Genomic DNA, 27,392 nt, shown 5'->3' with positions numbered 1-27,392 from the left:
GTTTGTGTCTGCCCTGTGATCAAGCATTTTTACAGCAATTGATGCATGTAAAAGCACCCCATAAAATACATTAAAGGATAATGTAGGCCCCGCCAGTGTTGACACATACAGTGCGGTGTGGTTGGATGTGTGGTAGTAGTCTGGTGTGCCTGATGCAGGTCTTGTGGTCAGGCATGTGGTGAGATTATTTTGTGCTGGCATGTTGCATCAATGTGCCATATAAGGCCTAGTGTGAAGTGCAATGATGGCCCTCCCCCCTCCCCCGTGCCAGGCAAGGCCCAATGAGCAGGTATTTGATGTCAGCCCTCTTGTGCCACATGCCCTGTAAGTAGATCTGTGATGGCAACTCTCTTGTAAAAAGATATGTGATGGTAACGCTCTTTAGACACATGTATATGAGGATGGGGGCCCTCTTGGATCAGATGCCATCTACGCATATATGTGATGGCAGCCCCCTTGGCCCAGAAACCTTATTAGCGTTAATGTGAAGGCAGCCCTCTTGTGTCATATGGATAGAGGCCTTTTAAGCAGGTATGTGATGCGACCCTCTTGTAACACATCCAAGCCCTGTGAACAGAAATATCTTCGGGCATCGTTCTGTACTAGATGTGAACCTATAATCCAACAGGCAGTGGCAGCCATGTGGGCCTTCTGCGGCATATATGGACCTTCTAAGCAGATATGGAGAGGTGGGCTTCTGTGCTATTAAAGTAATGTCTTGAAATTTTGCAAAACCTAACATTTCAACTGATTGCATTCAACTCATCAAACTATTGTGTGTATACACATATAGCCAAAGGTACAAGCATACAGACCAGGGCAGACATATCAGTAACCGTGAGCGTGCACACCACAACATGTAGAAAATTGACACTTGACTCTGACTGCAGCTGAAAACCCATAACCATCCCCTCGAAAAGGATCAGGACTGGTCAGCCCATCCTCTCACAAACGCATTTCGGAATCAGGTGTATTAACCAACTGCGGTTACTTACGGGTTAATGTACATAGGATAATGTTCACCTTAACTGTCAGCTGTAACTATAGGGATGACGTCTTACTCATAGTGCTGGCTTGAGATAATCTATGGTCTTTGCCTGGGGCAGATGGCTAAGGCCAATGTGGACACATGTCTCATTACAGAGCTTCCTGGATTGTTATCACGTCACCATGACTACTCAATCACATTACAGAAGCACAATGCATGGTCACCCACTATGCGTCATACTGTGAGATCTGTTTCAGTATTTAAAAAACTTGTGTTTGTAAATGGGTAAACTGTGTATACAACTCTTTGTGCACGTCCACACAAGAATTCAAATGAGATCGACTGCGCAATGTATTCGCATAATTGTGAACACATTTCTGGCTATTCAGGTGTGAGCTCTGGTGTATCACAAATGTATGTATATACATAGTGAGAGTGTAAATGTGCATTTATACATCCACGAGCATATAGTGTGAACAAACTTACCGCAGAACATCTGTAGTGAGGTGGGCAAGAGACTGCCTCGGTCTACCCCAGAGGACCAGTATCAGTGCTCCTGCACATGAGCCACCCCACATGAGTTTGCTCTGTACATAAGTAAGACCTTACAACTGGCAGTGTATGTGTGTCAGAACTCGATTCAAAGAGCAATCTTGCTTTACAAGTTGATGGGTCCATGCTGCTGGCGGTTACCCATCCAGCATCACATTTCTTTAATATGGGTGCCACCAAAAGTCAGACAAAAAGTAGAAACACCACAGTCATACAAAAAATCTGGTCCAACAAGAAGTGTGGGGAAAAAAGTGTACGTCAAGTGCAAGTTACCTGTTAATGTGATGGGGAATTGTGCCCTGGATATAGACGGACATCCCTCCTCGAAGGCCTCCGGAAATCGGGTTCATGAAAGGAATGGGCTAAAATGAAGAAAAAAAAATAAACATTAATCATTGTCACTAAGACCACAACGAAAAGTTAAACAATGTACTTTACATAACAGAAGTACTCCTAGTTCATAGCCTCCTTCAAAATAGCACCTATTAGAAATTGCCCATTAGCGAATTCCTGTGACTCTAACTTGCCTTAATCTAGGTGTTGGTAAAATAATAACCAGCTGATTATGGCTAAAGCTGGACATGCAGAGTGGGTATCGAGCATAAGAGTTTATTGACGATGAGTACTAAAGTAACTATAGGAAATTAATTTACCAAGTATGGCCAACGCCTAGGCAGACACTAAATGGAATAAAGGACTGAAGTGATTGCAGCCTAGGCCAATCTTTGGTGCCAAACAAAAAGATTGCTTAGCAAAGCCAGCCAAATTAAGCATTAGTTCTGGAAATGGAATCCGATGAGATATTCTTTTCTTTTTTCAATACAGGATGTATAAAGTTAACATAAATGTTTTACATTTTCTTTTCAAATATATAACATGAAAAAAGTGACACACGTTATGACCAATACTGTGCTCACCGGAGTCCACTGCAATAGGGGTAATATGTGGTAAACCTTTTCCTAAATTGATTTTTGTTACTTAGAACCATTTCTGAGATCATCAAATAACCATAACATTATTCCAGAATTCAATAATATCGCTCCAGAAGGGGTTCTACCTCAAGATGGAGCGCTTAATATTGTCCTGCAACAACATCAAGTGCAGAATATGGACTACCATAATATAATCAAGGTAAGTATATACTATATATACTATAAGAGGGGCATATAAATAGAAGGAAACTTTGAAATTTGCAACACCGGAAGCATCTGAAGAGGCTACCGCCGAAACGCGTCATGCCAGAAAACTCGAACAAATGGTTCCTTTAAGCCCTGCCCCGTCCCCTTGTCTTTTTTGAAACAGGAGGATTTTTTTGCATATTAGCATGTAGCCAGTGGCACGCAAAGGGGACCATTCCAGAAGTGTTCTGGGTGCAGTGGCTTAACCCGAACTGACCCACGTCCGATGGAGGCAGAGGCTTTTTGCTGCCAGCCGACAGTCAGTGAGTTACACGGAGAGACGGAGTTACTTCACCGCCGTCGCCAAATTTTGCCAACAGCGGGACTGTGAGGTTGGAAGCACAGGGCTCAGGGATCGTTTGTTGCCCAGCACAGTGTTACAATCTCAAGCCACCCATTCTTCAGCCACTCACCTTGAGGAGGGAAAAATCCAGCTGTAAGAGACATTCGTCCACATTGCGAACCAACTGCATGATGGGATCTGCAGTCCACACTATGAACTGGCCGAGTGTTCTCTGATGAGATATGATGCAGGTGTGCTCCACGCTACTTTAGAAGGAGGGGCATATAAATAGAAGGAAACTTTGAAATTTGCAACACCGGAGGCATCTGAAGAGGCTACCGCCGAAACGCACCCTGCCAGAAAACTCGAACAAATGGTTCCTTTAAGGGTCCCCTTGTCTTTTCTTAAAGAGGAGGATTTTTTTGCATATTAGCGTGTAGCCAGTGGCACACAAAGGGGACCCTTCCAGAAGAGTTCTGGGTGCAATGGCTTAACCCGAACCGCCCCACATCCGATGGAGGCAGAGGCTTTTTGCTGCCAGCCGACAGTCCGTGACTTACACGGAGAGACGGAGTTACTTCACCACCATCACCAAACTTTGCCAACAGCGGGACTGTGAGGTTCGAAGTGTAGGGCTCAGGGAGCGTTTGTTGCCCAGCACAGTGTTACAATCTCAAGCCAACCATTCTTCAGCCACTCACCTTGAGGAGGGAAAAATCCGTCTGTAAGAGACATTCGTCCACATTGCGAACCAACTGCATGATGGGATCTGCAGTCCATACTATGAACTGGCTGAGTGTTCTCTGATGAGATATGGTGCAGCTGTGCCCCATGCTACTTTAGAAGGAGGGGCATATAAATAGAAGGAAACTTTGAAATTTGCAACACCGGAGGCATCTGAAGAGGCTACCGCCGAAACACGCCGTGCCAGAAAACTCGTACAAATGGTTCTTTTAAGGGTCCCCTTGTCTTTTTTGAAGAGGAGGATTTTTTTTGCATATTAGCATGTAGCCAGTGGCACACAAAGTGGACCCTTCCAGAAGTGTTCTGGGTGAAATGGCTTAACCCGAACCGACCCACGTCCGATGGAGGCAGAGGCTTTTGCTGCCAGCCGACAGTCCGTGACTTACACGGAGAGACGGAGTTACTTCACCACCGTCTCCAAACTTTGCCAACAGCGGGACTGTGAGGTTGGAAGCGCAGGGCTCAGGGATCGTTTGTTGCCCAGCACAGTGTTACAATCTCAAGCCAACCATTCTTCAGCCACTCACCTTGAGGAGGGAAAAATCCGGCTGTAAGAGACATTCGTCCACATTGCGAACCAACTGCATAATGGGATCTGCAGTCCATACTATGAACTGGCCGAGTGTTCTCTGATGAGATATGGTGCAGGTGTGCCCCATGCTACTTTAGAAGGAGGGGCATATAAATAGAAGATAACTTTGAAATTTGCAACACCGGAGGCATCTGAAGAGGCTACCGCCGAAACACGCCGTGCCAGAAAACTCGAACAAATGGTTCCTTTAAGGGTCCCCTTGTCTTTTTTGAAACAGGAGGATTTTTTTGCATATTAGCATGTAGCCAGTGGCACACAAAGGGGACCCTTCCAGAAGTGTTCTGGGTGCAGTGGCTTAACCCGATCCGACCCACGTCCGATGGAGGCAGAGGCTTTTTGCTGCCAGCCGACAGTCAGTGACTTACACGGAGAGACGGAGTTACTTCACCACCGTCTCCAAATTTTGCCAACAGCGGGACTGTGAGGTTGGAAGCACAGGGCTCAGGGATTGTTTGTTGCCCAGCACAGTGTTACAATCTCAAGCCAACCATTCTTCAACCACTCACCTTGAGGAGGGAAAAATCCGGCTGTAAGAGTCATTCGTCCACATTGCGAACCAACTGCATGATGGGATCTGCAGTCCATACTATGAACTGGCCGAGTGTGCCCTGATGAGATATGGTGCAGGTGTGCCCCACGCTACTTTAGTAGGAGGGGCATATAAATAGAAGGAAACTTTGAAATTTGCAACACCGGAGGCATCTGAAGAGGCTACCGCCGAAACGCACCCTGCCAGAAAACTCGAACAAATGGTTCCTTTAAGGGTCCCCTTGTCTTTTTTTAAAGAGGAGGATTTTTTTTGCATATTAGCGTGTAGCCAGTGGCACACAAAGGGGACCCTTCCAGAAGAGTTCTGGGTGCAATGGCTTAACCCAAACCGCCCCCCATCCGATGGAGGCAGAGGCTTTTTGCTGCCAGCCGACAGTCCGTGACTTACACGGAGAGACGGAGTTACTTCACCACCATCTCCAAACTTTGCCAACAGCGGGACTGTGAGGTTGGAAGTGCAGGCTCAGGGAGCGTTTGTTGCCCAGCACAGTGTTACAATCTCAAGCCAACCATTCTTCAGTCACTCACCTTGAGGAGGGAAAAATCCGTCTGTAAGAGACATTCGTCCACATTGCGAACCAACTGCATGATGAGATCTGCAGTCCATACTATGAACTGGCCGAGTGTTCTCTGATGAGATATGGTGCAGGTGTGCCCCATGCTACTTTAGAAGGAGGGGCATATAAATAGAAGATAACTTTGAAATTTGCAACACCGGAGGCATCTGAAGAGGCTACCGCTGAAACACGCCTTGCCAGAAAACTCAAACAAATGGTTCCTTTAAGGGTCCCCTTGTCTTTTTTGAAACAGGAGGATTTTTTTTTCATATTAGCATGTAGCCAGTGGCACGCAAAGGGGACCCTTCCAGAAGTGTTCTGGGTGTAGTGGCTTAACCCGAACCGACCCACGTCTGATGGAGGCAGAGGCTTTTTGCTGCCAGCCGACAGTCAGTGACTTACACGGAGAGACGGAGTTACCTCACCACCGTCTCCAAATTGTGCCAACAGCGGGACTGTGAGGTTGGAAGCACAGGGCTCAGGGATTGTTTGTTGCCCGGCACAGTGTTACAATCTCAAGCCAACCATTCTTCAGCCACTCACCTTGAGGAGGGAAAAATCCGTCTGTAAGAGACATTAGTCCACGTTGCGAACCAACTGCATGATGGGATCTGCAGTCCATACTATGAACTGGCCGAGTGTTCTCTGATGAGATATGGTGCAGGTGTGCCCCATGCTACTTTAGAACGAGGGGCATATAAATAGAAGGAAACTTTGAAATTTGCAACACCGGAGGCATCTGAAGAGGCTACCGCCGAAACACGCCGTGCCAGAAAACTCGAACAAATGGTTCTTTTAAGGGTCCCCTTGTCTTTTTTGAAACAGGAGGATTTTTTTGCATATTAGCATGTAGCCAGTGACACGCAAAGGGGACCCTTCCAGAAGTGTTCTGGGTGCAGTGGCTTAACCCGAACCGACCCACGTCCGATGGAGGCAGAGGCTTTTTGCTGCCAGCCGGCAGTCAGTGACTTACACGGAGAGACAGAGTTACTTCACCACCGTCTCCAAATTTTGCCAACAGCGGGACTGTGAGGTTGGACGCACAGGACTCAGGGATCGTTTGTTGCCCAGCACAGTGTTACAATCTCAAGCCAACCATTCTTCAGCCACTCACCTTGAGGAGGGAAAAATCCGGCTGTAAGAGATATTCGTCCACATTGCGAACCAACTGAATGATGGGATCTGCAGTCCATACTATGAACTGGCCGAGTGTTCTCTGATGAGATATGGTGCAGGTGTGCCCCATGCTACTTTAGAAGGAGGGGCATATAAATAGAAGGAAACTTTGAAATTTGCAACACCGGAGGCATCTGAAGAGGCTACCGCCGAAACGCACCCTGCCAGAAAACTCGAACAAATGGTTCCTTTAAGGGTCCCCTTGTCTTTTTTGAAAGAGGAGGATTTTTTTTGCATATTAGCGTGTAGCCAGTGGCACACAAAGGGGACCCTTCCAGAAGTGTTCTGGGTGAAATGGCTTAACCCGAACCGCCCCACGTCCAGTGGAGGCAGAGGCTTTTTGCTGCCAGCCGACAGTCCGTGACCTACACGGAGAGACAGAGTTACTTCACCACCGTCTCCAAACTTTGCCAACAGCGGGACTGTGAGGTTGGAAGCGCAGGGCTCAGCGATCGTTTGTTGCCCAGCACAGTGTTACAATCTGAAGTCAACCATTCTTCAGCCACTCACCTTGAGGAGGGAAAAATCCAGCTGTAAGAGACATTCATCCACATTGCGAACCAACTGCATGATGGGATCGGCAGTCCATACTATGAACTGGCCGAGTGTTCTCTGATGAGATATGGTTCCTTTAAGCCCTGCCGCGTCCCCTTGTCTTTTTTGAAAGAGGAGGATTTTTTGGTATATATTATCTACTGGCAGTCGCCAGTAGATAGTTATAGTTAGGACCGTGTTTCCATAGGAAATCCGCAACATTCTATTTGGAATAACTTTGGCGCCGGTCGACGAATCCTCGCGAAAATTTCAAAACTAATGGGGCGCTACGCTCCGCTCCTACCCTGAAAGTCTCGGGGGGATTCGTCAAGCGGGGGCTGAGAAAAAAGGGGGGTCCCAAAACGCGTTTTCCCTATGCATTTTTCCATAGGACCTTTAGACACAGCTACAGCCTGAACGGCTGAACAGAATTACTTGAAATTTGGCAGAGAGGTAGTCCTCAGGTCAAGGATGTGCCTTTTGTAGGTCTGGTGTAAATCTGTTCAGTAGGTCCTGAGAAAATAGCATTTAAATCAATATATATATCTGTAAGCGCGCTCCGTGCGCTTACCGTAAGCTTACCGTACGCGTACGGTGCCGTGCGCGAGCTCAATTCTGATTGGTGGTTACATGACTGTAAACATTCGAATCAGTCGAAATCAGGAAGTGTCGGCCGCCATTTTCTGTCTCTCGCACTGAGAAACAAAGGTGGGGAACGTGAAACGGGGCAACGAAGAGAGTTGCAGACCCCCTAGTGTTTGTCAGGGGGTCCAAGAAGGACCCAAAAGTACGAAAAATAAATTTAATAATTTTAAAAAACAATCACTGGGTAAGCGTACGGTAAGCTTACCGTACGTGCACGGCAAAAAAAAATTTAAAAAATAAATAAAGAAGTAACAATCACATTTATTAAATAAATAAAAGGACCCACAAGGGAGAAAAAAACAAATGTTACTGCGTAAAAAAAGGCGAGGCGGGCACGGCATGGACTGCGCAACGTGGGTGCTCGGTGCGCGAAGCGCACCGAGCGCCCACAGCGCGAGCACGGTGCGCGAAGCACACCGTGCGCGCAGGGTGTGCGCATAGTGAAAAACCAGAAAAAAAAATTAAAAATAAATACATAACTTAGCATTTAAAAAACCGTACAAATTCACTGAAAAAACCATAGGTTTCACACACGTTATAGTTAGGAATTATCATTTACAAAACCTTGCAAATTCACTTAAAAAACCATAGGTTTCACACATGTTATAGTTAGCTGTACATTTCACTCGTAAAAAAACAATGAAATTCCACGTTATAGTTAGATCAGGTAACTATAACTTGCGCGACCGCAATCCACAATGTGTAATTTCAGATGTCATCATTGATGTCATGAGTGATGTCACTGACCATGTCATGAGTTATGTAATATGTTACGTCATCAGCAGTTTATTGTGGGCGCGCAAGTTATAGTTACCTGATCTAACTATAACGTGGAATTTCATTGGTTTTTTACGAGTGAAATGTACAGCTAACTATAACATGTGTGAAACCTATGGTTTTTTAAGTGAATATATATATATATATATACCTACACAGAGGCATGAAGTTAAAAATAGAAAATCTACTCGTCCCTATGTATACTTACCTAGATGATATCATGGAAGTTGATATCCTGCACTCAATATTGTGCAGAATGCTATTTTGTCCCTCAATATTTCAATACGTCCTTCCAGAAAATATGACAACATTTCATATCTTAAGTTGATTGTAATCCTTTGAACATCTTCTGTCTTACTCATATATTCATTCTAAAGCTCATTGTTCAGAGAGACATTGTTAGGATACACTGTGGAATAGAGTTGCCCTGACTTCAACAGAGTGCTAAAAAGACTCATATAATAGATCTGTCTTTTTGTTATCTTACGGTTTGCTTCATATAACGTTCAAAAGTGTTAGCACATCATTCCAGGTGACGTACATTGCAAACAAGTCAACCGTATTTCGGCCAAGTCATTTTCCATCTTTCAACAGGGCTATAAATATCACAAAATTCGTTTTTTAAGAAACGAGGTTTTGGAATGAAAATTCCTCACTGTATATTTTGTATGGGCTGCATTGATTTTATTACTATATTTTGTTGTTTGTATATAATGAATTGCATGGAAATGTGTCAAACATCAGGTCGCACATACAAATCAAAAATGACAGCACTGAAAATTGTTTAACAACAAGTTTGCACAATTTTTCAGACTTTAGAATAACCACAACCAAATTGTTACATTATAATAGTCCATGATCATTATAAGACTGAAGTAACCATAACATCAGAGTAGACCGTAGTTGTAGCACTGAAGTAGCCAACACATGTTTCGCTGAATCTTGTCTCCACTTCTTCAGGGCAATTTTGTCTAATTAATGCAGGAAATTCGTATAATCCATAAAGTCATAATCCAGATATAGGCAACCTTACAAGTTACTATAGAATTTCCAGACAACAGTCACTTCACAGGCAAATAGAGAGAGACAGTGCGTTCCCGCATAAACCTCCGTCACGAACAGCTATAGTTGACTGTAATGTAAACTATTTGGTTGAGGTTATCCTAAAGTCTGATATTTTGTGCAAACGTGTTGATAAACAATTTTCACTGCTGTCATTTTTCATTTGTATGTGTCAACTGAGGTTTGGCACATTGCCATGACATTGATTTTAGATACAAACAACAAAATATAGTAATATCAGATCAGCAAAACTTCTCTTTGTGGTTTATATTTTTTATTGTATTTTGATGTTAACTCCCCACTACCCTCATTGTATTCAACACATTTTTTGTCAGCTGGATAAACTGACATTAGTCAGTGAGTGCACAGCACCATTTCTCATTTTGTTCTGTTAAATGTTCAAACTTATACACACTTTTTTGTTTGTCTACTCAGTGGACCATAACAATTTTGCTTTGGTGCCGTAAATCAGCAATACATAGAACACGGTTATATTGTTTTTCTCAGTATCTTAATTCCTGGTCCAGCACACCTTCGCCAAACTTGTTGGTTTGACCAAAAAAACATTCAAATGTAATCAACAAATTGATCTTCGAACAAACAGAGTTTTGCCAAACTATTGATGATACTTAAATGATAATCCACTGGAAGCCACTATTGTACCCATTGTTCTAAGTAAAATACTTTAGAACAGCAGGATCCTCGGTCAACATTTTCTTAAGGGTAGACATACAGTGAGAGATGTACTACTGTTACATTGTGTAGGTTGCATCTGGAGTCATTGCTTTATGGGTATTACGTTGGGAGTCATTATTCATGGGTGAGCTCTCCAGTCTTTGAATTTAACATTGCAGGGTTTACTTCATAGTTACATACAAAGTTGTTTACTTTGGTAAGTTCTGTGTGTGGTTGTAATTTGTAGCATAGTAAATTCCTGTAGTAGGTACCGGTAGCTAGAAAACAGGCTCAATTAGTATATTTGAGCATTGTGCTGAAACAGTGTCGCATAAGCTGCATCTTCACTAGAGCGTTGTTGAGTGCCTTCTCATGCTCTTGGGCACTTCTTGGATAAAACAAAAATACACAGCGGCACTGACCGTGGGGAAAGAGCACCATCGTATTGCACAAGGCTGTGGTGTTGAACTATGCAACACTGTTTCAGCACACGGCTCAAATATGTTAATTGAGCCTGTTTACAAGCTACCGGTACCTACGACAGGAATTTAATATGCTACAAATTTCAACCACACATGGAACTTACAAAAGTAAACAATTATGCTGACATCGAGGACTCAATGTCCCATCATGCAGTTAAAACGGAAAGCCTTAAGCATACGCCCACTGGGGGCAACAAGGGAAATAAAGGATGTCAAAACTAGCGTGATGTGAGCTGTCTTTTTGGGGGTTGACCTACCCAAGAAGAAGGGGATTATATCCTTGAAACGCATTGGCTGAAGTATAATTGAAGGGGAGCAGGAAAACGGACAGCATCTTCACTAGAGCGTTGACAAGTGCCTTACCATGCTCTCGGGCACTTCTTGGATAAAACTATATATATATATATATATATATATTATCTACTGGCGGTCGCCAGTAGATAGTTATAGTTAGGATCGTGTTTCCATAGGAAATCTCAAAATTCTATTTTGAATAACTTTGGCACCGGTTGACGAATCTTCGCGAATTTTTCAAAACTAATGAGGCGCTCCGCTCAGCTCCTACCCTGAAAGTCTCGTCAAGCGGGGGCCGAGAAAAAAGGGGGGTCCCAAAACGCGTTTTCTCTATGCATTTTCCCATAGGACCTTTAGTCGAAGGTACAGCCCGAACGGCTGAACAGAATTACTTGAAATTTGGTAGAGAGGTAGTCCTCAGGTCAGGGATGTGCCGTTTGCATATATGGAGTCAATCTGTTCAGTAGTTCCAGAGAAAATTGCAGTAAAAAGCACATATATATCTATAGCCGCGCACCGTGCGCGCACCCTAACGTGCGCGAGCGTAATTCTGATTGGTTGTTACATGTCAGTCAACGTTCGAATCGGTCGAAATCAGGAAGTGTCGGCCGCCATTTTGTTTGTTTTCAGTGCGAGAGTGGAAAAGGAAGGTGGCGAACGTGAAAAGGGGGCATGGTAGAGAGTTCCTGACCCCCTAGCCTTGGTCAGGGGGTCCCTGAAGGATCCCGAAGGCAGAAAAAAACATTAAAATTTTTTTTATTTTAAATCGCGGGGGTGTGCGCACCGTGCGCGCACGGTGAAAAACCATAAAAAAAAATAAAAACATTTTTTAATACGTAGTTTATTGATAAATATATAAAAAAAAAATAAAACATACATAACTTAGCATTTAAAAAACCATACAAATTCACTGAAAAAAACATAGGTTTCACACACGTTATAGTTAGGAATTAGCATTTAAAAAACCTTGCAAATTCACTTAAAAAACCATAGGTTTCACACATGTTATAGTTAGGTGGATATTTCACTCGTAAAAAACCAATGAAATTCCCCCGTTATAGTTATTTGAGATAACTATAACTCGCGCGACCGCCACTCTATCACAAGGATGATGTCATCAGTGATGTCATGAGTGATGCCACTGACCATGTCATGAGTGATGTAATATGTGACGTCATGAGCAGAGGATTGCGGGCGCGCGAGTTATAGTTATCTCAACGAACTATAACGGGGGAATTTCATTGTTTTTTTACGAGTGAAATATCCACCTAACTATAACATGTGTGAAACCTATGGTTTTTTAAGTGAATATATATATATATATATATATATATATATATATATATACATACTCACACACACACACACACACACAGATTTATAAACATACACATATACTTATAAGTTTTGACACTTAAAATAGAATTGTAATTTAAATGTAATATAAATGTGTGTGTGTATATATATATATATATATATATATATATATATACACACAGATTTATAAACATACACATATACTTATAAGTTTGGACACTTAAAATATAATAGTAATTTAAATGTAATTTAATTGTTAAGGAAAATTAATTTACTATTTTTACATGGTTTTATTCATTTTTTAAAACATTGACAAATGATAGTGTAATTATTAGAGTATGTTCACCTGAGGGAGTCACAATACCGAATAATGTGCAAGGAATGATCCTGGTCATTATTATACCAATAACAGTCAATTACACAGCAGCAAATAAAAACTAGTGTCCCACATGTAAAATAACTTATCCAGTCAGGGAAAGTTAAGATGTGATGGTCAGGGATTGTGTCTGGGAGTGATCAGATTCGCCTTCCAGGAATTTGCTGGCATTGCACGCAGTCTAGGATATCATCAAGAATTAGTTTCATCCATTTGTACCATTTTTATCCACATTTCCTTGGTCAACTGCCACTCTCAGACATCCTTAAACCACAGCATTATCGAGGGACCTCTAGGCTGTATACAGTCTATCATTATTCTATATTTTGCTAGTAACCGCACCAGTGATCTGAACCTATATCGGATTTTACTTTTTTTGTTTGGGATTGAGGGTCAGTATGCAGTGTTTCAAGGAGCTGTTGATCCTCAGTGAGGGTATTCTCGCCCAGACGGATCAGCAGCGACCCCCCCCACCAGCGCCTTGAGACCTTCACCAGTGAGTAGCGCACTATACAAACCCCTGATTGATTGGTTGATTGATTGATATTGTGGTCAGAGCCTCAGCTACCAGGCCCCAAATTTTGATAATTACCGGGCATAAACGTCATGCAGAGAAAGTCTGCTGCAGTCTGTCTGCATCTATGACAATCCTGTTTGTGCTGGATGTATCTTGCTATGTATGTATGGGGTTAGGTAGGCACAATTCATAATTTTAAATTGTAGCAAGCAGAATCTAACGTTGCTTGAAACCCCCATATGATTCCCTAGCAGTCAGACCCATTCTAGGTCAGTGCCAGTCACCAATGTCGTGTTAACATTCAACAAATATTGTCAGTGGGTCATGTATCCTATCTTGCACCATCGCCGTGTAGATGTAGGAGAAAGGCCTGCCCCAATCTTGAAGTCCTACCAGGGCATTCAGCATGCGTGATTCGGATGGTCGTCCCAGAAAGCCAATTCAGCATCTGCGCACCGCTACAGTCAGTTTACCAAATGTCAGAAATTGACCTGGGCCAATCCTGAATTTGTTCCTGGGTTTCTTAAACGTGATAAACATCTCCCCCTGTAAGAGGCCCCCCTCTATCCAACCTGCCGTCTCCCCTACCCTATTCAAACTGCTGAAACACTGATGGGTCCATATCTCCATCGCAGACTCAAAAGGGATACCACTCACTACATAGTTGCAAAAGTATTCCCAGACCTGAGACATTAAGATGTAGCACTGTCTGAGACTGATGCCTCCAGGTCCAGTGCACCACACCCAACTATCTTGGGGGTATCAGCCCACCAGAAGTGTCCTGTTTCTGTTGGGGGTCTCCGCTATCCACACCGAGATGTGCTGTAGCTGAGACGCCCTGTAGTAGTACTTAAAATCTGGAAGTGACAAGCAGTCCTCTTCATACGAGGGTTTAAGTGTACTGAGGGCCTGATTTAGATTTTGTGACGGATATCCCATCTGCCAAAATATAAATCCCATAGGATATTATGGGATTAGGATATTATGGGATTTACATTTCGGCGGACAGGATATCCTTCACCGTTGTGACAGAGTAACCCATCTGACGAAATCGAAATCAGGCCCTTAGTTTAATGATAGGGTGTGCTCCATCCCACAGTAATCTATTAATTTAGTATTAAGTAATTCAATGTAGTTAATAAGTAATTCATTGATTGATTTTAATTGTATTAAATATTAAAGGAAGTAGCATTTTTTAGAGTTCAGGGATGGGTGGTGAATAAAGGTAGTAAAGTGCTTTTACGGTTCAGGGATGGATAGTGTAGAAGAATAGTATGGAGAATTGAGGGCTTAGGGATGGGTATTGTATAGGGGTAGCATGAAGTTTGTAGGGCTTCAGGAAGGGTAAGGGATAAGGGCAGTAACTGTTGTAGAGCTCAGACATGAATAGTGTATAGGGCTAGTAGAGTTTCAAGGATGTATAGTGTATAGGGTAGTAAGGAGCTTTAGGGTTCAGGATCAGTAGTGCTATTATTGTTCTAGGTTGGAAAGTGTATAAGGATAGGAATTCGTTTTTAGGATTCAGTCATGAGAAGTAAAGGGCTTTTAGAGCTCAGAGATGAGTAGTGTATAAGGGTACTAAGGTGTTTTAGGGTTCAAGGATGGGTAGTGTATAGGGGGAGTAAGTTGTTTTTAGGGATCAGAGTTGAAAATTAAAAAATAAATTATATACATTTAAATAAATTAATTTCCTTTTATAAAATATTCAATTTAATATTAATTTATATCTAGTGTAATTACTTTATAGATGGTCTTAATATATTTCATTAAACTATTACAAATCTATTACATTCTATACAGAAGCAATACTTGCCTGGGAAGTATAGTACTTCAGATGTCAAGTTCTGTGGTGTAATCAGCAGGATGTTACGACTCCCGATGCAATTAATGGTAAAGTAACAACTGACATTCACACTGAGATAACCATGCTAGTTTGACTGGACTTACTGACCTGGTTAAGAGATGTTGGCAAAACGAGTTCCTTAACTCTATCCTTCTCACTCCAAATAACTGACTAATATCCTCCACTCAAATTACTTTCATATTTCACTATACTCATTCACCACTAATCCTTTAGGGGTTTCCGGAGTAGCGTGCTACTCGACAAAAAAGCACTTCAACACGCCATCAGGGGTAACAAGAGCTATATAAATGCAAACCTTTTTTCCCTCTTCTATCCTTCCGATATCCTTCTGAATCCAAAGAACTGACTAACCTATCCACCACTCAAATTACTTTCAGAAGAAGGGAGAGGTGTGGTGCAGCGGCCAGGGCGGCTGATTCTGGAACACTGGGGCTCACAGTTCGATCGCCGGCAGCAGGTTAGCCTACCATCTTGTGACTCTGGGTAATAGATCGCTTAATCTTCCCGACGGCCCCCAGCGCCGGGACACCTCTCCGGAGGTAGCGCGCTTTACAAATGCTGGTATTTCATATTATTTATCATTTATTTCATTATTTCATTTCACTGTACTAATTCAACACTAATCCATTATGGATTCCGGAGTAGCCAAAAAAGCGCTTTGACGCCTCGTCAGGGGTAGTAAGCGCTATATATATGCAAATACAATTCTCCTCAATATGATTATGCTTCAGTCTTCAACGAGTTCTTTGTCTGACAGATTTATTAGATATAGGTCTTAGAAGGAAAACCTGATGACCAGAGGTAAAGGGAGTTGTGATCAAAGGAACAATCTGAGTGATTACTGAAAAATAATCCTGAGAAGGGGATAGAGGTTCGAATCAACAGGATGTTAAAAAATGCAAGTCATGTCCAATAAAAAATGGATGCTGTGCGTGGAAAAGACTTATAATGTTATTTTCAGAGGGCCAGAAGGCACTGGAAGGTCAATCAATCAAGCATACTTTATTCGGTTTTAAAATTAAAACCATAAAAGTTACATAAATCCATAAAACAGTTAAAACATACAATGAATAACAGTAAAAGTAAATAAAAATCCCGTAAAAAACAGCAATATATACATCTGGTACAAAAGACTGATTGGACGGGGAAAGCACACAAGAGGAGTGCCTGCCAATGATAGGGGTTTACTAGCTCTCTGTACAAATCCTGGATCGCAATGACGATTTAAAAAAACCTACTATGAAAGATACACATTCTGGTTTCAACAATTGTAGATAAAAAAGGGCTGGGAGGACCTGGATAAAATTCAGCTTCTTTAAAAGAGGTGTTAAAAAATATCAGCGAGGTACTTCATAAAATTTACAAAAAAACATGAAGTGTAGCAGATCCTGAGGAGACACTCCGTCGCAGCCACAGGATGCTAACACCTGACCTCTGCAGCTCCCTTTAGGGACGGCAAGCATCAAGTAAAAATAGTCTAAACGAAACCTGATCAATAGAAACCGCTCATGAGATGAAAGTGGTCACAAAAGATAGGGCTCAATGGATGGCGATGTTTTGAGCACCATATGTTTGCGGACACTAATTTTTCCAAGTTCTAAGTCATCTCTACCAAACTTTAAGGTAGTGAAAGTTTTCTTTAGAAATTCCACATCCTTCAGGGTAATCGAATCAGGTTTTAAAAACAAGTCCGGCCGTCTCAGCTCTTCACAGCATCCCTTAATATAGTTTAACCATGGAATGCGTGTCATATGATCAAGGCTCATGTTCTCTCTTAAAATCTGATGGTTAAGAGCTAGATCTTTATTTAACCAGCAATTAAGCCAGAACAACAAGGGGCGCATAGCCAAAGGATCCCCTATATAAGACACCCCCAGTTCCTCATGAACTACCAAATTTGATGTTCCGCTGAGCACTCCTAAAATGCATTTCAAAAAAACATTCTACGCCATCTGCAAAGCATCAGTTGCTACATAGCCCCACATTTCACTCCCATAACTAGCAATGGCAACACTTTTGGCCCGGTATATCTTCAACATTGCCGCGATTGGGCGCCTACCCATCTTTCCGGCAAAGTTGAAGATTGCGGCATTTGCCCTTATAACCTCCCCTTTTTTCCTCTTGATCAGGGCCCTCCAGTTTAACCTGCACTGGAAGGTCAATTCAGAACGCAAAAAGTCTGAAATTAGAAACCTCTCTCATGGATGCTATGTTGTCAGCACATCCTGAGTATATGAAACAAAGACTTAAACTTAAACAACAGATATTTATTTTTATTTTTTTGTAACGAGGTTGGGCATAAATGAATAAAAGAGTTGTGAATTGTGCCCCCGATGTGCACCAAAAACCAGAAGAGTATTTAATCGACTTGAACAGTGTGCTCTTCCACGGCATTACAAATCCCACAAGTTTGTAGAGTTGAAAGTAGGGATGGGCGAGCCACTGAAAGCTCGAGTCTGAATCCTGGCTCTGAGTCAGCTCGAGGTCCTATTGGAATCTCGAGCCCATAAGGAGCAGAGCTTTCTTGTGGCTTCTGCCTACCTCACTCCCTCCCTTTACCCAGGATCTGGCACTAGGGACAGAGCTATATAACGTGGAAGTGGGGATCCAGGTGCGAGTCTCAGCGTCGGCTCAACTCCCTGTCATTCTGAGCAAATCACTTAATCTCCCCCTGCATATAAACAATCATGTTTAACCTTGTGTAATGTGGCTGGTGCTCGTGTAAAGCGCTCGGCCCTCTCTGGTCAAGTTCACGCTGTATTTAAAAACTGCAGAAAAATGAAGTAAGGGGTAAAAACAAACCCTTAACATAAGGAAAGGGAAACATACGCATTTTCCGCTGATTTGCACAAAATTAAACCAGAAAACCTGGTTAAATCGAGGGTTCTCTGCTTATTAAATTGTGTCATCTTAGGCAAATATTTTATTTCACCAACACTGTTTTCTTCTTTGTCGAGTGAGAGCACTTTTGAATATGTGAGTTCAGACGACCAGTTTTTACAAAACTATCCCTTTTAATAAGTACTTCTCATTCTGGTACTATAGTGTGCCTTATTAATGTCAAAGCTTCGACAGGTTAAAGAAATACACTTTTGGGAATTTTGAAGGGGCCTTTTCATATATTACTCGATATTTGTTGTATAATTTACATAGCAAATATGTTCAGTGCTTGGCACGTACACAGGCTCTTTCTTGGTTGCAAGCCAGACCCTTGGCTCGGCTCTGGTTCAGCTCTCTCTGTTAATTTGTCAGCTCGCCCACCTCTAGTTGAAAGAAATCTACAGCTTTCCCAGAGTATGTAACTATATTGAACAGAATATAAGTATTTTCTCCTCAGTTAGTTTGCTAGACTGCAAAATACACATCACCTGGAGAGGGAAAGTAGAAAGTTTCCAATATGATAACTAGTGTTTGAGAAAGCGGTTTTCTGTGCAGAACACTTTATATTATTTGATGTGGAAGGATAATCGTAGTCTGTATATTGAGCTGGTCTTCAAATTTTAAAGACGAATGATTATTTTAAGATGAGGCCTTCTTCACAGCCCCCAATTTCTCCACTGTATGCACCACCAGAACAACAAGCAAGAATATCGACTACAAAAATATATTCAGAGCCACTGGAATTATGTGGCAAGGGAGCACCAAATATGTGGCAGAGTTGACTAAATTATGCGGCAACAAAAGGCAAATTATGTGGCATAATGCTGCACATTTGGATACCATTAATTATTTTGACATTTTTATACATGGTAATACTGTCTGGGCAAATATTTCACCTCATTATTATCAGTTTAACAACTAAATGCATAAATAAGCAAATGAAAGATGACTAATTAACTGTTGTGAAGGGCTTTCCATTGCACGCAAACACATGTTGCTGCATTTTTAGTAATTTTTAATCTGCTCGAGCTAGAAACAATTTTTTTGTTAAACTCTGCAGATTATGCAGCAGATGATGGATAATGTGGAAAATGCGACAAATATATACTTATGTGAAAAAAGCTGCTCCCACAGAATTGCATAATTCCAGAGGCTCTGAATATAGTGAAGGCACTATAAGTTTAGTGAAGGTGTTAGTGCATATAGGTAAGTACAGATTTACTATATTTAACTACACATCGACGTACCTTAATGATACGAATATCATTATAATTCTTAAGTGTGGAGTTAAGTATAGTACATATTTTCTTATCTATATTCTTACCTTCACAATATTTTGGAAGTCGATATTCTGACTACGATATTTTTGTAGCACATTATTTTTGTGCTTGATATGCTGACATACGACTGTCTTGTGTGGCTTGCCTTCCATTGGCAGGTATTCAGTATTTTTCTAAGGTCATTACCTCTCATAACCTTTAAAAGCCTGACTCCCAAACATTTTGCACACCTACGTGAATTTGTAGGGAGTTTTTTTTTAGCTAAGGGTTGCATAGCGACGCAAAAGGGAAGCTAAATCATTTCTAATGAGCAAATTCCTCCCTTAACTCCGCACCAGCCTCATCCTATGAGGCCCTACTAGCACAGCAGCCATTTCACTGACTTGCAAGGCACTTTTCCAGTCCACTACTTCAAACTGCTCTCTACACTCCCCTTAATGACATATTTGCCTCTATGACTTACACGTACTCAAACTTGTTCCCACTGCTCCGAACAATTCATCTCTACTACCGTCTCTGTTGCCTGCCGAAATTTGTTAAAAATCTTTTTGATATCTCTCTGCTTTGTTTTGCAATTGTTTTTACACTAACTCTGCTTTTTTGTAAAGCGCTTTCATACCGTAATCTGGGTCTTGTTCGCGCTATAGAAAACTATGAAAATAAAAATAAAAAAAAGAATAAATATTACTTCAAAAGTCTAAGGGCGCAGCGCAAAATTGGGCAGTTCCTTGGACCTATTAGTAAGCAACTCCTTTAGTGTCCTATTTTTACATTCGTAAATGACACAATGGTGGAAACCCACCATTAAGAAAGGTTTTCCCCATCATAGATTTAGCACTGGGAAAGGGTGCAATAAAGGGGAGGAAGGATGAAATATGTTTGCGGCATTCGTACATTTTTTGCAGGTAATTTTCCACCTGAACTCACAAGTAAAACTACGATAATGAAAGACGGAAGTAATTGCCTTTCCAAGGGGAGAACGTTCTGTTATCACAGGATCCCACAAGAAGTGACATCTTAAATCAAGCAGAGGTAAAAAAAAAAAACAAGTACCTTTTTTCTACAAGTGGCACATGAAGATCACCTGCTGGCTCAGCACATTAGCTCAAAAAAAAGGGCCACACACACATTTCAGGCAGGTGTAGGAGAAGAGGTTTCTCCATGAGAAAAAAAGATTGTGCTTGACTGGTATTGTCGACAGGGCCGGTGCTGCGTCAAGGCATTATTAGGCAGACCCCAGTCGATCAACAACAAGTGGGCACCAGACTGGCACGGAAGCACCAAATATGGTCCATTGCAAGGTGAGGACACAACAAATGCTCTTAGGTGCAACAAATCCTCTGCTTTTAGGCATGATGGATTCTAGATAATAGCCAACAAAGTTGTGTTCATGAAAACCAAAGGACGTCTGTTGAATGGGCGACGTTGCCATTTAATATTGACATTGTATTGATGTTCTTGTTAATGTTCTTTTCTCTAAAACCTTAATATAAATTATTAAACAAAAAAAATATATTGAAGCTCTTGTACGATTAGAAGTGAGCCTTGAACAATGTGGCAGCATTGCTATTGGTTCACAATTGGCATTTCTCCCAATAACTCTGCACAAAAGACGGTACATAAGGACATAAGCAGACTTGGTGGTAAGAGGGAAGGACGCTTTGAAGGTTAGAACTTGTTGAGTGGAGACTGGGACACAAAAAAACATGGAGATCAGATAATTAGGTCAAATATCATAATTTATGATGCATTCTTGGCAACGCCTGGTGTTTATTTCTCAACTGGCTCTTTATAGTGTCAACTACTATTCTGAAAAAAATGATCAAATTACCATGGGAACAAGAAATGGTGAGGTCAAGGGGTTAACCACACATCAAACACGTTCTGCCAACTCCTTTTCTTTAGACTTGCAGCTCATGCACCGTCAATTATTAACTAATAGGGTAAATCACTCAAGGGACTCTTGCAAAGACTTTCAATATTTAAAATATGATTTTGGGTGAACTAAGACAGTTAGTGTTAAGAGTACTTACATCGCTAAATATATTATTGTGGAGCTTTTTTTCAAGTATACATTGAAAGGTTGTTGAATACTTACAAATATAATGCACTATATTTTACATTTCTAATGTGGGTTACAGAATCTGAAGCTACATGTTTTCCCTTTTTTTATAAAGTGCTTTAATCTTTGCAAAATTGTTTTATTCTTTCTCAATTGATCACTACCAGGTCCCTCTTGGAGCCAGGTACCACTCTCGAAATATTTTAAATTTAAATTAATCATAATTAGGGCTCCCTGTTTTCCATTTTTACAGATAAATACAGACAGAAAACATTTATTTTCGTATCTGTATTTATTTTTAAATGTGGATAAAAACCGAAATTGGGTTGTTTTTTAAGTAATTCTAAAGTCTGTCTGCCATGACTGCCAAGCCAATAGTTTTGTGGGTTGATAGGAATGGTGGGCTAAAAAAGAAAGGGATTTTAGTAAAGACGCTTTAACGACGAAGCTGATATTGAAATATGCATATTTTCATAAAAGTGCATAGATTTAACTTCAGCTGGTGCTCACAGCACTGAAACCTGGCTGGCATTCAAGCATGAGTGCATTTTTATCAGTTAAATAAATGTGGAAATATACTAATTTCAGCTTCATTTTTTCACAAAGACCAAAATAAATATGGATAAATACAGATAAAATAAAGAAAAAATAAATATGGATAAATACAGACGGAAATGTCAAAAAGATAAATCCCATAAAACCGAGAGCCCTAATCATAATACAACATTTTTGTTTTGTACATCTGGCCATAACTTGCTGGAAAAATAATGTGAAAGGGCGGGGAGATGGGGAGACGATGAGGGCAGGTGCAGTGGATTGTAACAAAGCCAAACTTTAGAAGCAACAGGTTCTTTGGTACTCACTGGGTTGTATATGGGCTGGTATCCTGGGGCGGGCATGAACGACATCTTTGCTGCCTGACTTGTTTGGCGTCTCTCGCTGGAATACAAAGACCCGTCCGCACAGAGAGATTGCCAGCGGAGGGCCAGCCTTTTATATGCTGGCAGAGGTGGAGCTGTGCTTCGGTCAGGTGCACATTTTACCTCTGACCTGCATGAGCTGAGTAAGGTGCTTAGACACACCCCCTTAGTCTGCTGCATGTTGAATGAAATGCTCATAATTCAGCTTCCTGCTCTTTGGCTTCACCCCACTTACATCCTACCAGCGTTGAGCTGTCCTTCATTAATACGCAGGTCTTTGGTGGTCACCTTCAAAGTTATGAAGAACGCAGACGCTGTTCTCAATCTTTGGTGGTCTCCTCTTCCTCTGCTGACCAAGTGAACCATGGTTGGGGGTTCTGTTCATCTTTTCAATGGAAACGATGCTGCTTCAAAGGCTCTTCCACAGTTCTCAATGGACTCAGTGCTTCCAGCTGTAGAATGTCCTTCATTTCTCTGACAATGTGGTCGATTCCGTGGGCTCTTTTTCAGATATTGCCACCACCATGGGGCACACCTAAGCTGTTTCCCCCAGCATTCATAAAGGTGGCCATTCAGGTTAGAAAGTCTGTTTTTGGAGCCTTTTGATTGGTTCACTCGTAGTTTTTAAAGGGAAAATGATTGTGTCAGGAAGGAAAGTACATCTCTTATCCGCGTACATGTTGGTTTGCTGAAAAGTCACTTATTAGTTCTTCCCATCACCATCCTACTCTCTATGAACCATTTTGTTACCTCCATCTTGAAGACGTTCTTTTACAGTGCCCATTCTTCTATGCAGCTTGTTGTGATTCTCCATATTCCAGATATTTAATATTCATGTTCAGTAAACCCCATAGGAGGCTGTAAATCGGTCTCGTAGCAGGTAAGATATCTTGCTTTGAGCTCCCGCTGTAGAGTTCAGTACATAACTTGCGGATTACAGATTCTGATCCCAGGAGGACCGATCAAGGTCCATAAAGTTTGCAACACTGATGAGCGTCAACCTGTGACTTAAACACAAAGGGGGAGATTTACTAATCTTTTGAGCCGTGTTTCTTTGCGCCAAGGGGGCGTTTTGAGGGTGGTGCATAGGTGTTCCCATAAAACCACCCAAGGTTTCTCACACTAATCTCAATTTACTAAAAACAGTTAATTGGGTTTAGCGTGAGAAAACTGCGCCCGTTTCAACTGGGCGCAAGGAAGGAAAAATGCTTTCATTTCTCCTTCCTTTTCCGACTTTGCATGCGTGCTGCACAGTACAGCACGTATACAAAGTGGGAAAAACTTTCCCTTGTGTCAAGCATATTCCTGTACAAAACCTATGCTGGACTCATGCACACACACTAGCGCTGCGGCGCTAAGATGTGTGCATGGCACACGGCAGCTGTAATCAGCCCCGGCGCAAGGGAAAGGGGAGGAGATAGCCATATCTTTGAAGATATGGCGCTTCCTGCTTCCTCCCTGTCGCGCAACGCAGCGCAGCCTCGCAGGGGGCTGCGCTGCATGACTTTATCATAAATCTCCCCCTAAGAGGCTATTTGTGGTTCGCTATATTAATGGTTAATATATTTTATAGGACAATCTGATAAACGGACCGCACGGATTTGCATGGATAGACCAAGAGGTTCCTGAATGCAACTTGAGGTGCCCGACAGACGAGCTGGTGTGACCCCTGTCTGAGCTGGGATGGTGCAGTGAGCTAAAAAACGGTGATGGATTAAAACCATGATCTCTTGACTTGGTAAGAGTATTCTGCATCATTCAGAAACTCTGTCCATCACCACCCCCTTTTTCCCAAATCGAATTTATCCACACTCAGTGTGGGAGGGTATGCTCAGACGTGAGTCCCTTGCTCATTGCACCATCAGGATTCAGGCAAGCCGGGCCGACGAAGGCTGTGATGCCAGAAACCGGTCCCCGGAAGCTTGTTTCCTTCCCAGTATAAGAATTGGCTTGGTAGTTTGGTTTGCCCTGTTCCCATCATGCACTGGGACAGGTACAGACTAATTTGCATGTAGCCAGGTTCTGAGCTGGGATGGTGCAGTGAGCTAAAAAACGGTGATGGATTAAAACCATGATCTCTTGACTTGGTAAGAGTATTCTGCATCATTCAGAAACTCTGTCCATCACCACCCCCTTTTTCCCAAATCGAATTTATCCACACTCAGTGTGGGAGGGTATGCTCAGACGTGAGTCCCTTGCTCATTGCACCATCAGGATTCAGGCAAGCCGGGCCGACGAAGGCTGTGATGCCAGAAACCGGTCCCCGGAAGCTTGTTTCCTTCCCAGTATAAGAATTGGCTTGGTAGTTTGGTTTGCCCTGTTCCCATCATGCACTGGGACAGGTACAGACTAATTTGCATGTAGCCAGGTTCTGAGCTGGGATGGTGCAGTGAGCTAAAAAACGGTGATGGATTAAAACCATGATCTCTTGACTTGGTAAGAGTATTCTGCATCATTCAGAAACTCTGTCCATCACCACCCCCTTTTTCCCAAATCGGTGTGACCCCTGGCAGCGGAGCCCTCTTCACATGATTGGGCATTGCCAGTCACCAATTGCTATTTCCATAGAATGTTCCAGCGTGGCCGTTTGAGGACGTTTGTGTGGCCATTGCTTGTTGAGAAGGGCGGGGTTTGGGAGAGTCATGCACAGAATACCAGGGAACAGAGAGCAAACAGCTTAGATGTAGCAAACACAAACTTATCGCTGGGATCTCCTGCTCAGCATTGGCACAGGGTGCGGCCTACAACAGTATCAGCAACTTTTGCAAACAAGGTCCAGGAGTGAAAGGCGGAGGTGGAAGCTGGCGTTCACTGGGAAATGCAAGGATTTTTGCAGGTGTGGCAAGCACTACAGTTAGTCACTTTTTGACGTTTCTTAGGCCAGAAAAAAGCCGAAAAAATAGAATTATAAACAAGGTAGACAACAACTTCCATAGCTTTAGATACGTTTAAATAAAAAAAGGAGTGTTTAAAAAAGGAGCCTCTCCTCTCGAGTATTCCTAACTTGTTCAGGCTCAGTTTATTTATCTTTTTGGTGTCTCCTTGAGTTCCCTCTTCGTTCTTCCTGCATTGATTCAGATTTTTACAAGTCCCTCTGGCGCCAATTTCTTTACAGTAACAATAACATTGTGCAGGAGGATTCCCAATGGTAACACCTAACAATATATTGACTTCCAATATATTTTGTGGGGGTCATTTGCTGGCAAAACATTATACATTGATTCAAGAAAAACTGAGACGTATTTTCCTAAGAAGTTAACTGTCACATTGGTGCCCTTGAAGAGCCAGTGAACATGTGTGGTCAAGTATCTTGGGTGGGGATGGGTTAAGACATGGATAATTCTTAGGTGAGGTGGATTTTAGAGGGAGGTCGAGGGAGAGAGAGAGAGCATAGGCATGGATTTCAAAAAGCATACATTAAAGAAAAAATAGGGAACACTTTCTTTTTTAATGTAAAGCTTTCGCATTTATAGCACAATAAACGCACGTGAAAACAACGCCGACCTTTTGATAAAACAATTCTTACAATAAGAAAGGTACCACTAATTTAAAAAAAACAGCAATTAGTAAAATAATAAGAAAACAAGATTTGAAAAAAAAGAACAATTCACAAATCCCGTTTTTCTTCTCAGCATCACTTATTTTAAAAAATGGCACCCGAATTGCCTGTACATTTAGCAGCAGTGACAGTGCCTCGCGAGACTGTCTGAGCTCATGTACCATAAATATCGGCTTCATAAACATAATGCAAAAACGTTGGACTATTGAGCACATTATCAATCTATGGAGCAATTTTTCTTCAATTGAAAAGTATTTTTCCTCGTGGAGAAGCCTTATTATCCCTTACATCCCCACTAAATCTGGGCACTGCTTCTGTATCCCCCTCTCCACCATGGAAAGGGATTTCGTCAGCATTGTGCTAGAGTAAAAAATAAATTCCGACCCTTTTTCAGGCTGGAAGGGAAACCCGAGGAGGCTGTGTATGCCATCAAATATAGTTGTTTATGGAAATTCCCAAACTTCCAGGGTGAACCATGGCTTATGCCTGCCAGGAATCCCGTTGTGAATTCCTGGAAGACACAAAGTAAAGTAAATTCGCTCTTGAACGTTCATTTACGACCAAATTTACCTTTGTTAATCAGCTCCTCCATGTTTGTACCTGGGGTCCCATTATGAGATGGCCATAGATGAGACTGGCCTCACCCTCTGCATCCTCCTTCTTGGCGTTACACATACTGGGTGCATTGATAATTCCATGGGATGGCGGTGATTTCCTCTAAGAGTGGCCCCGCAAGAATCACTTCAGAAAAGGGGGATTGCTGCAGGAGAATCATAATACAACTCCTGATTCCCATTGTAATTCCCCATTTCCCAGAGATCTTGAACTCCCAATGAGGCGCTTGTGACTGGCCTCATTGAAATTACAGGGCCCCAATCAAATGCCTTCTGATCATCCTTTAGATTCAGAAACTGCATTTTGAAGTAGATAAAGTACTGCTACAGTAGTACTACTCACGTACCACAAAAAGTAATTCACCAGCCTATGGCCAGAGACCTCCACCTGCACATCCCTTATATTTTCTGTGTGGAGGCTCTCCATCAAGGTGGCACATGTCTTTGCACACATGGGTATATGTTTTAGCAATGAATGTGATTTGGGCTGATGGGAGTGGTTGGAAAATGGAGAATAGCTCCTACTAAATGTAAGGGGTTTTTGAAAATTGAAGGAGAGCTTTAGGGAGGGACATGTTAAAATCAAAATGCACCCACAAAAGAGAAAGTCCATTGTAATTTACTAACTACACTTCCAAAGTTACTATATATATATATATATATATATATATATATATATATATATATATATATATATATATATATATATTATCTACTGGCGGTCGCCAGTAGATAGTTATAGTTACAACTTAGTTTCCATAGGAAATCTCAAAATTCTATTTTGAATAACTTTGGCGCCGGTTGACGAATCCTCGCGAAATTTTCAAAACTAATGGGGCGCTCCGTTCAGCTCCTACCCTGAAAGTCTCGGGGTGATTCGTCAAGCGGGGGCCGAGAAAAAGGGGGGGTCCCAAA

At 42.0% G+C, this 27,392-nt stretch overlaps 1 protein-coding gene across 1 annotated transcript in view; it reads right to left on the bottom strand.

The window, feature by feature from the left end:
- Positions 1-22,393, bottom strand: part of LGALS4 (galectin 4) — a 37,035-nt gene extending 14,642 nt beyond the window's left edge. Inside the window, exons 1-2 of the mRNA XM_085625013.1 lie at positions 22,248-22,393; positions 1,814-1,902 (exon numbers count right to left, since the gene is read on the bottom strand). Of these exons, the coding sequence (XP_085481139.1) occupies positions 1,814-1,902; positions 22,248-22,292 (134 nt within the window). The 5' untranslated portion in view covers positions 22,293-22,393. The remainder of the gene's footprint in view (positions 1-1,813; positions 1,903-22,247) is intronic.
- Positions 22,394-27,392: the final 4,999 nt, after the last annotated feature.

This window comes from Triturus cristatus, chromosome 9 (assembly GCF_964204655.1).
Source record: "Triturus cristatus chromosome 9, aTriCri1.1, whole genome shotgun sequence".
Lineage (NCBI taxonomy): Eukaryota > Metazoa > Chordata > Amphibia > Caudata > Salamandridae > Triturus > Triturus cristatus.
Note: the sequence above shows the minus strand (reverse complement) of the source record. Positions and strands in the feature narration are given on the sequence as shown.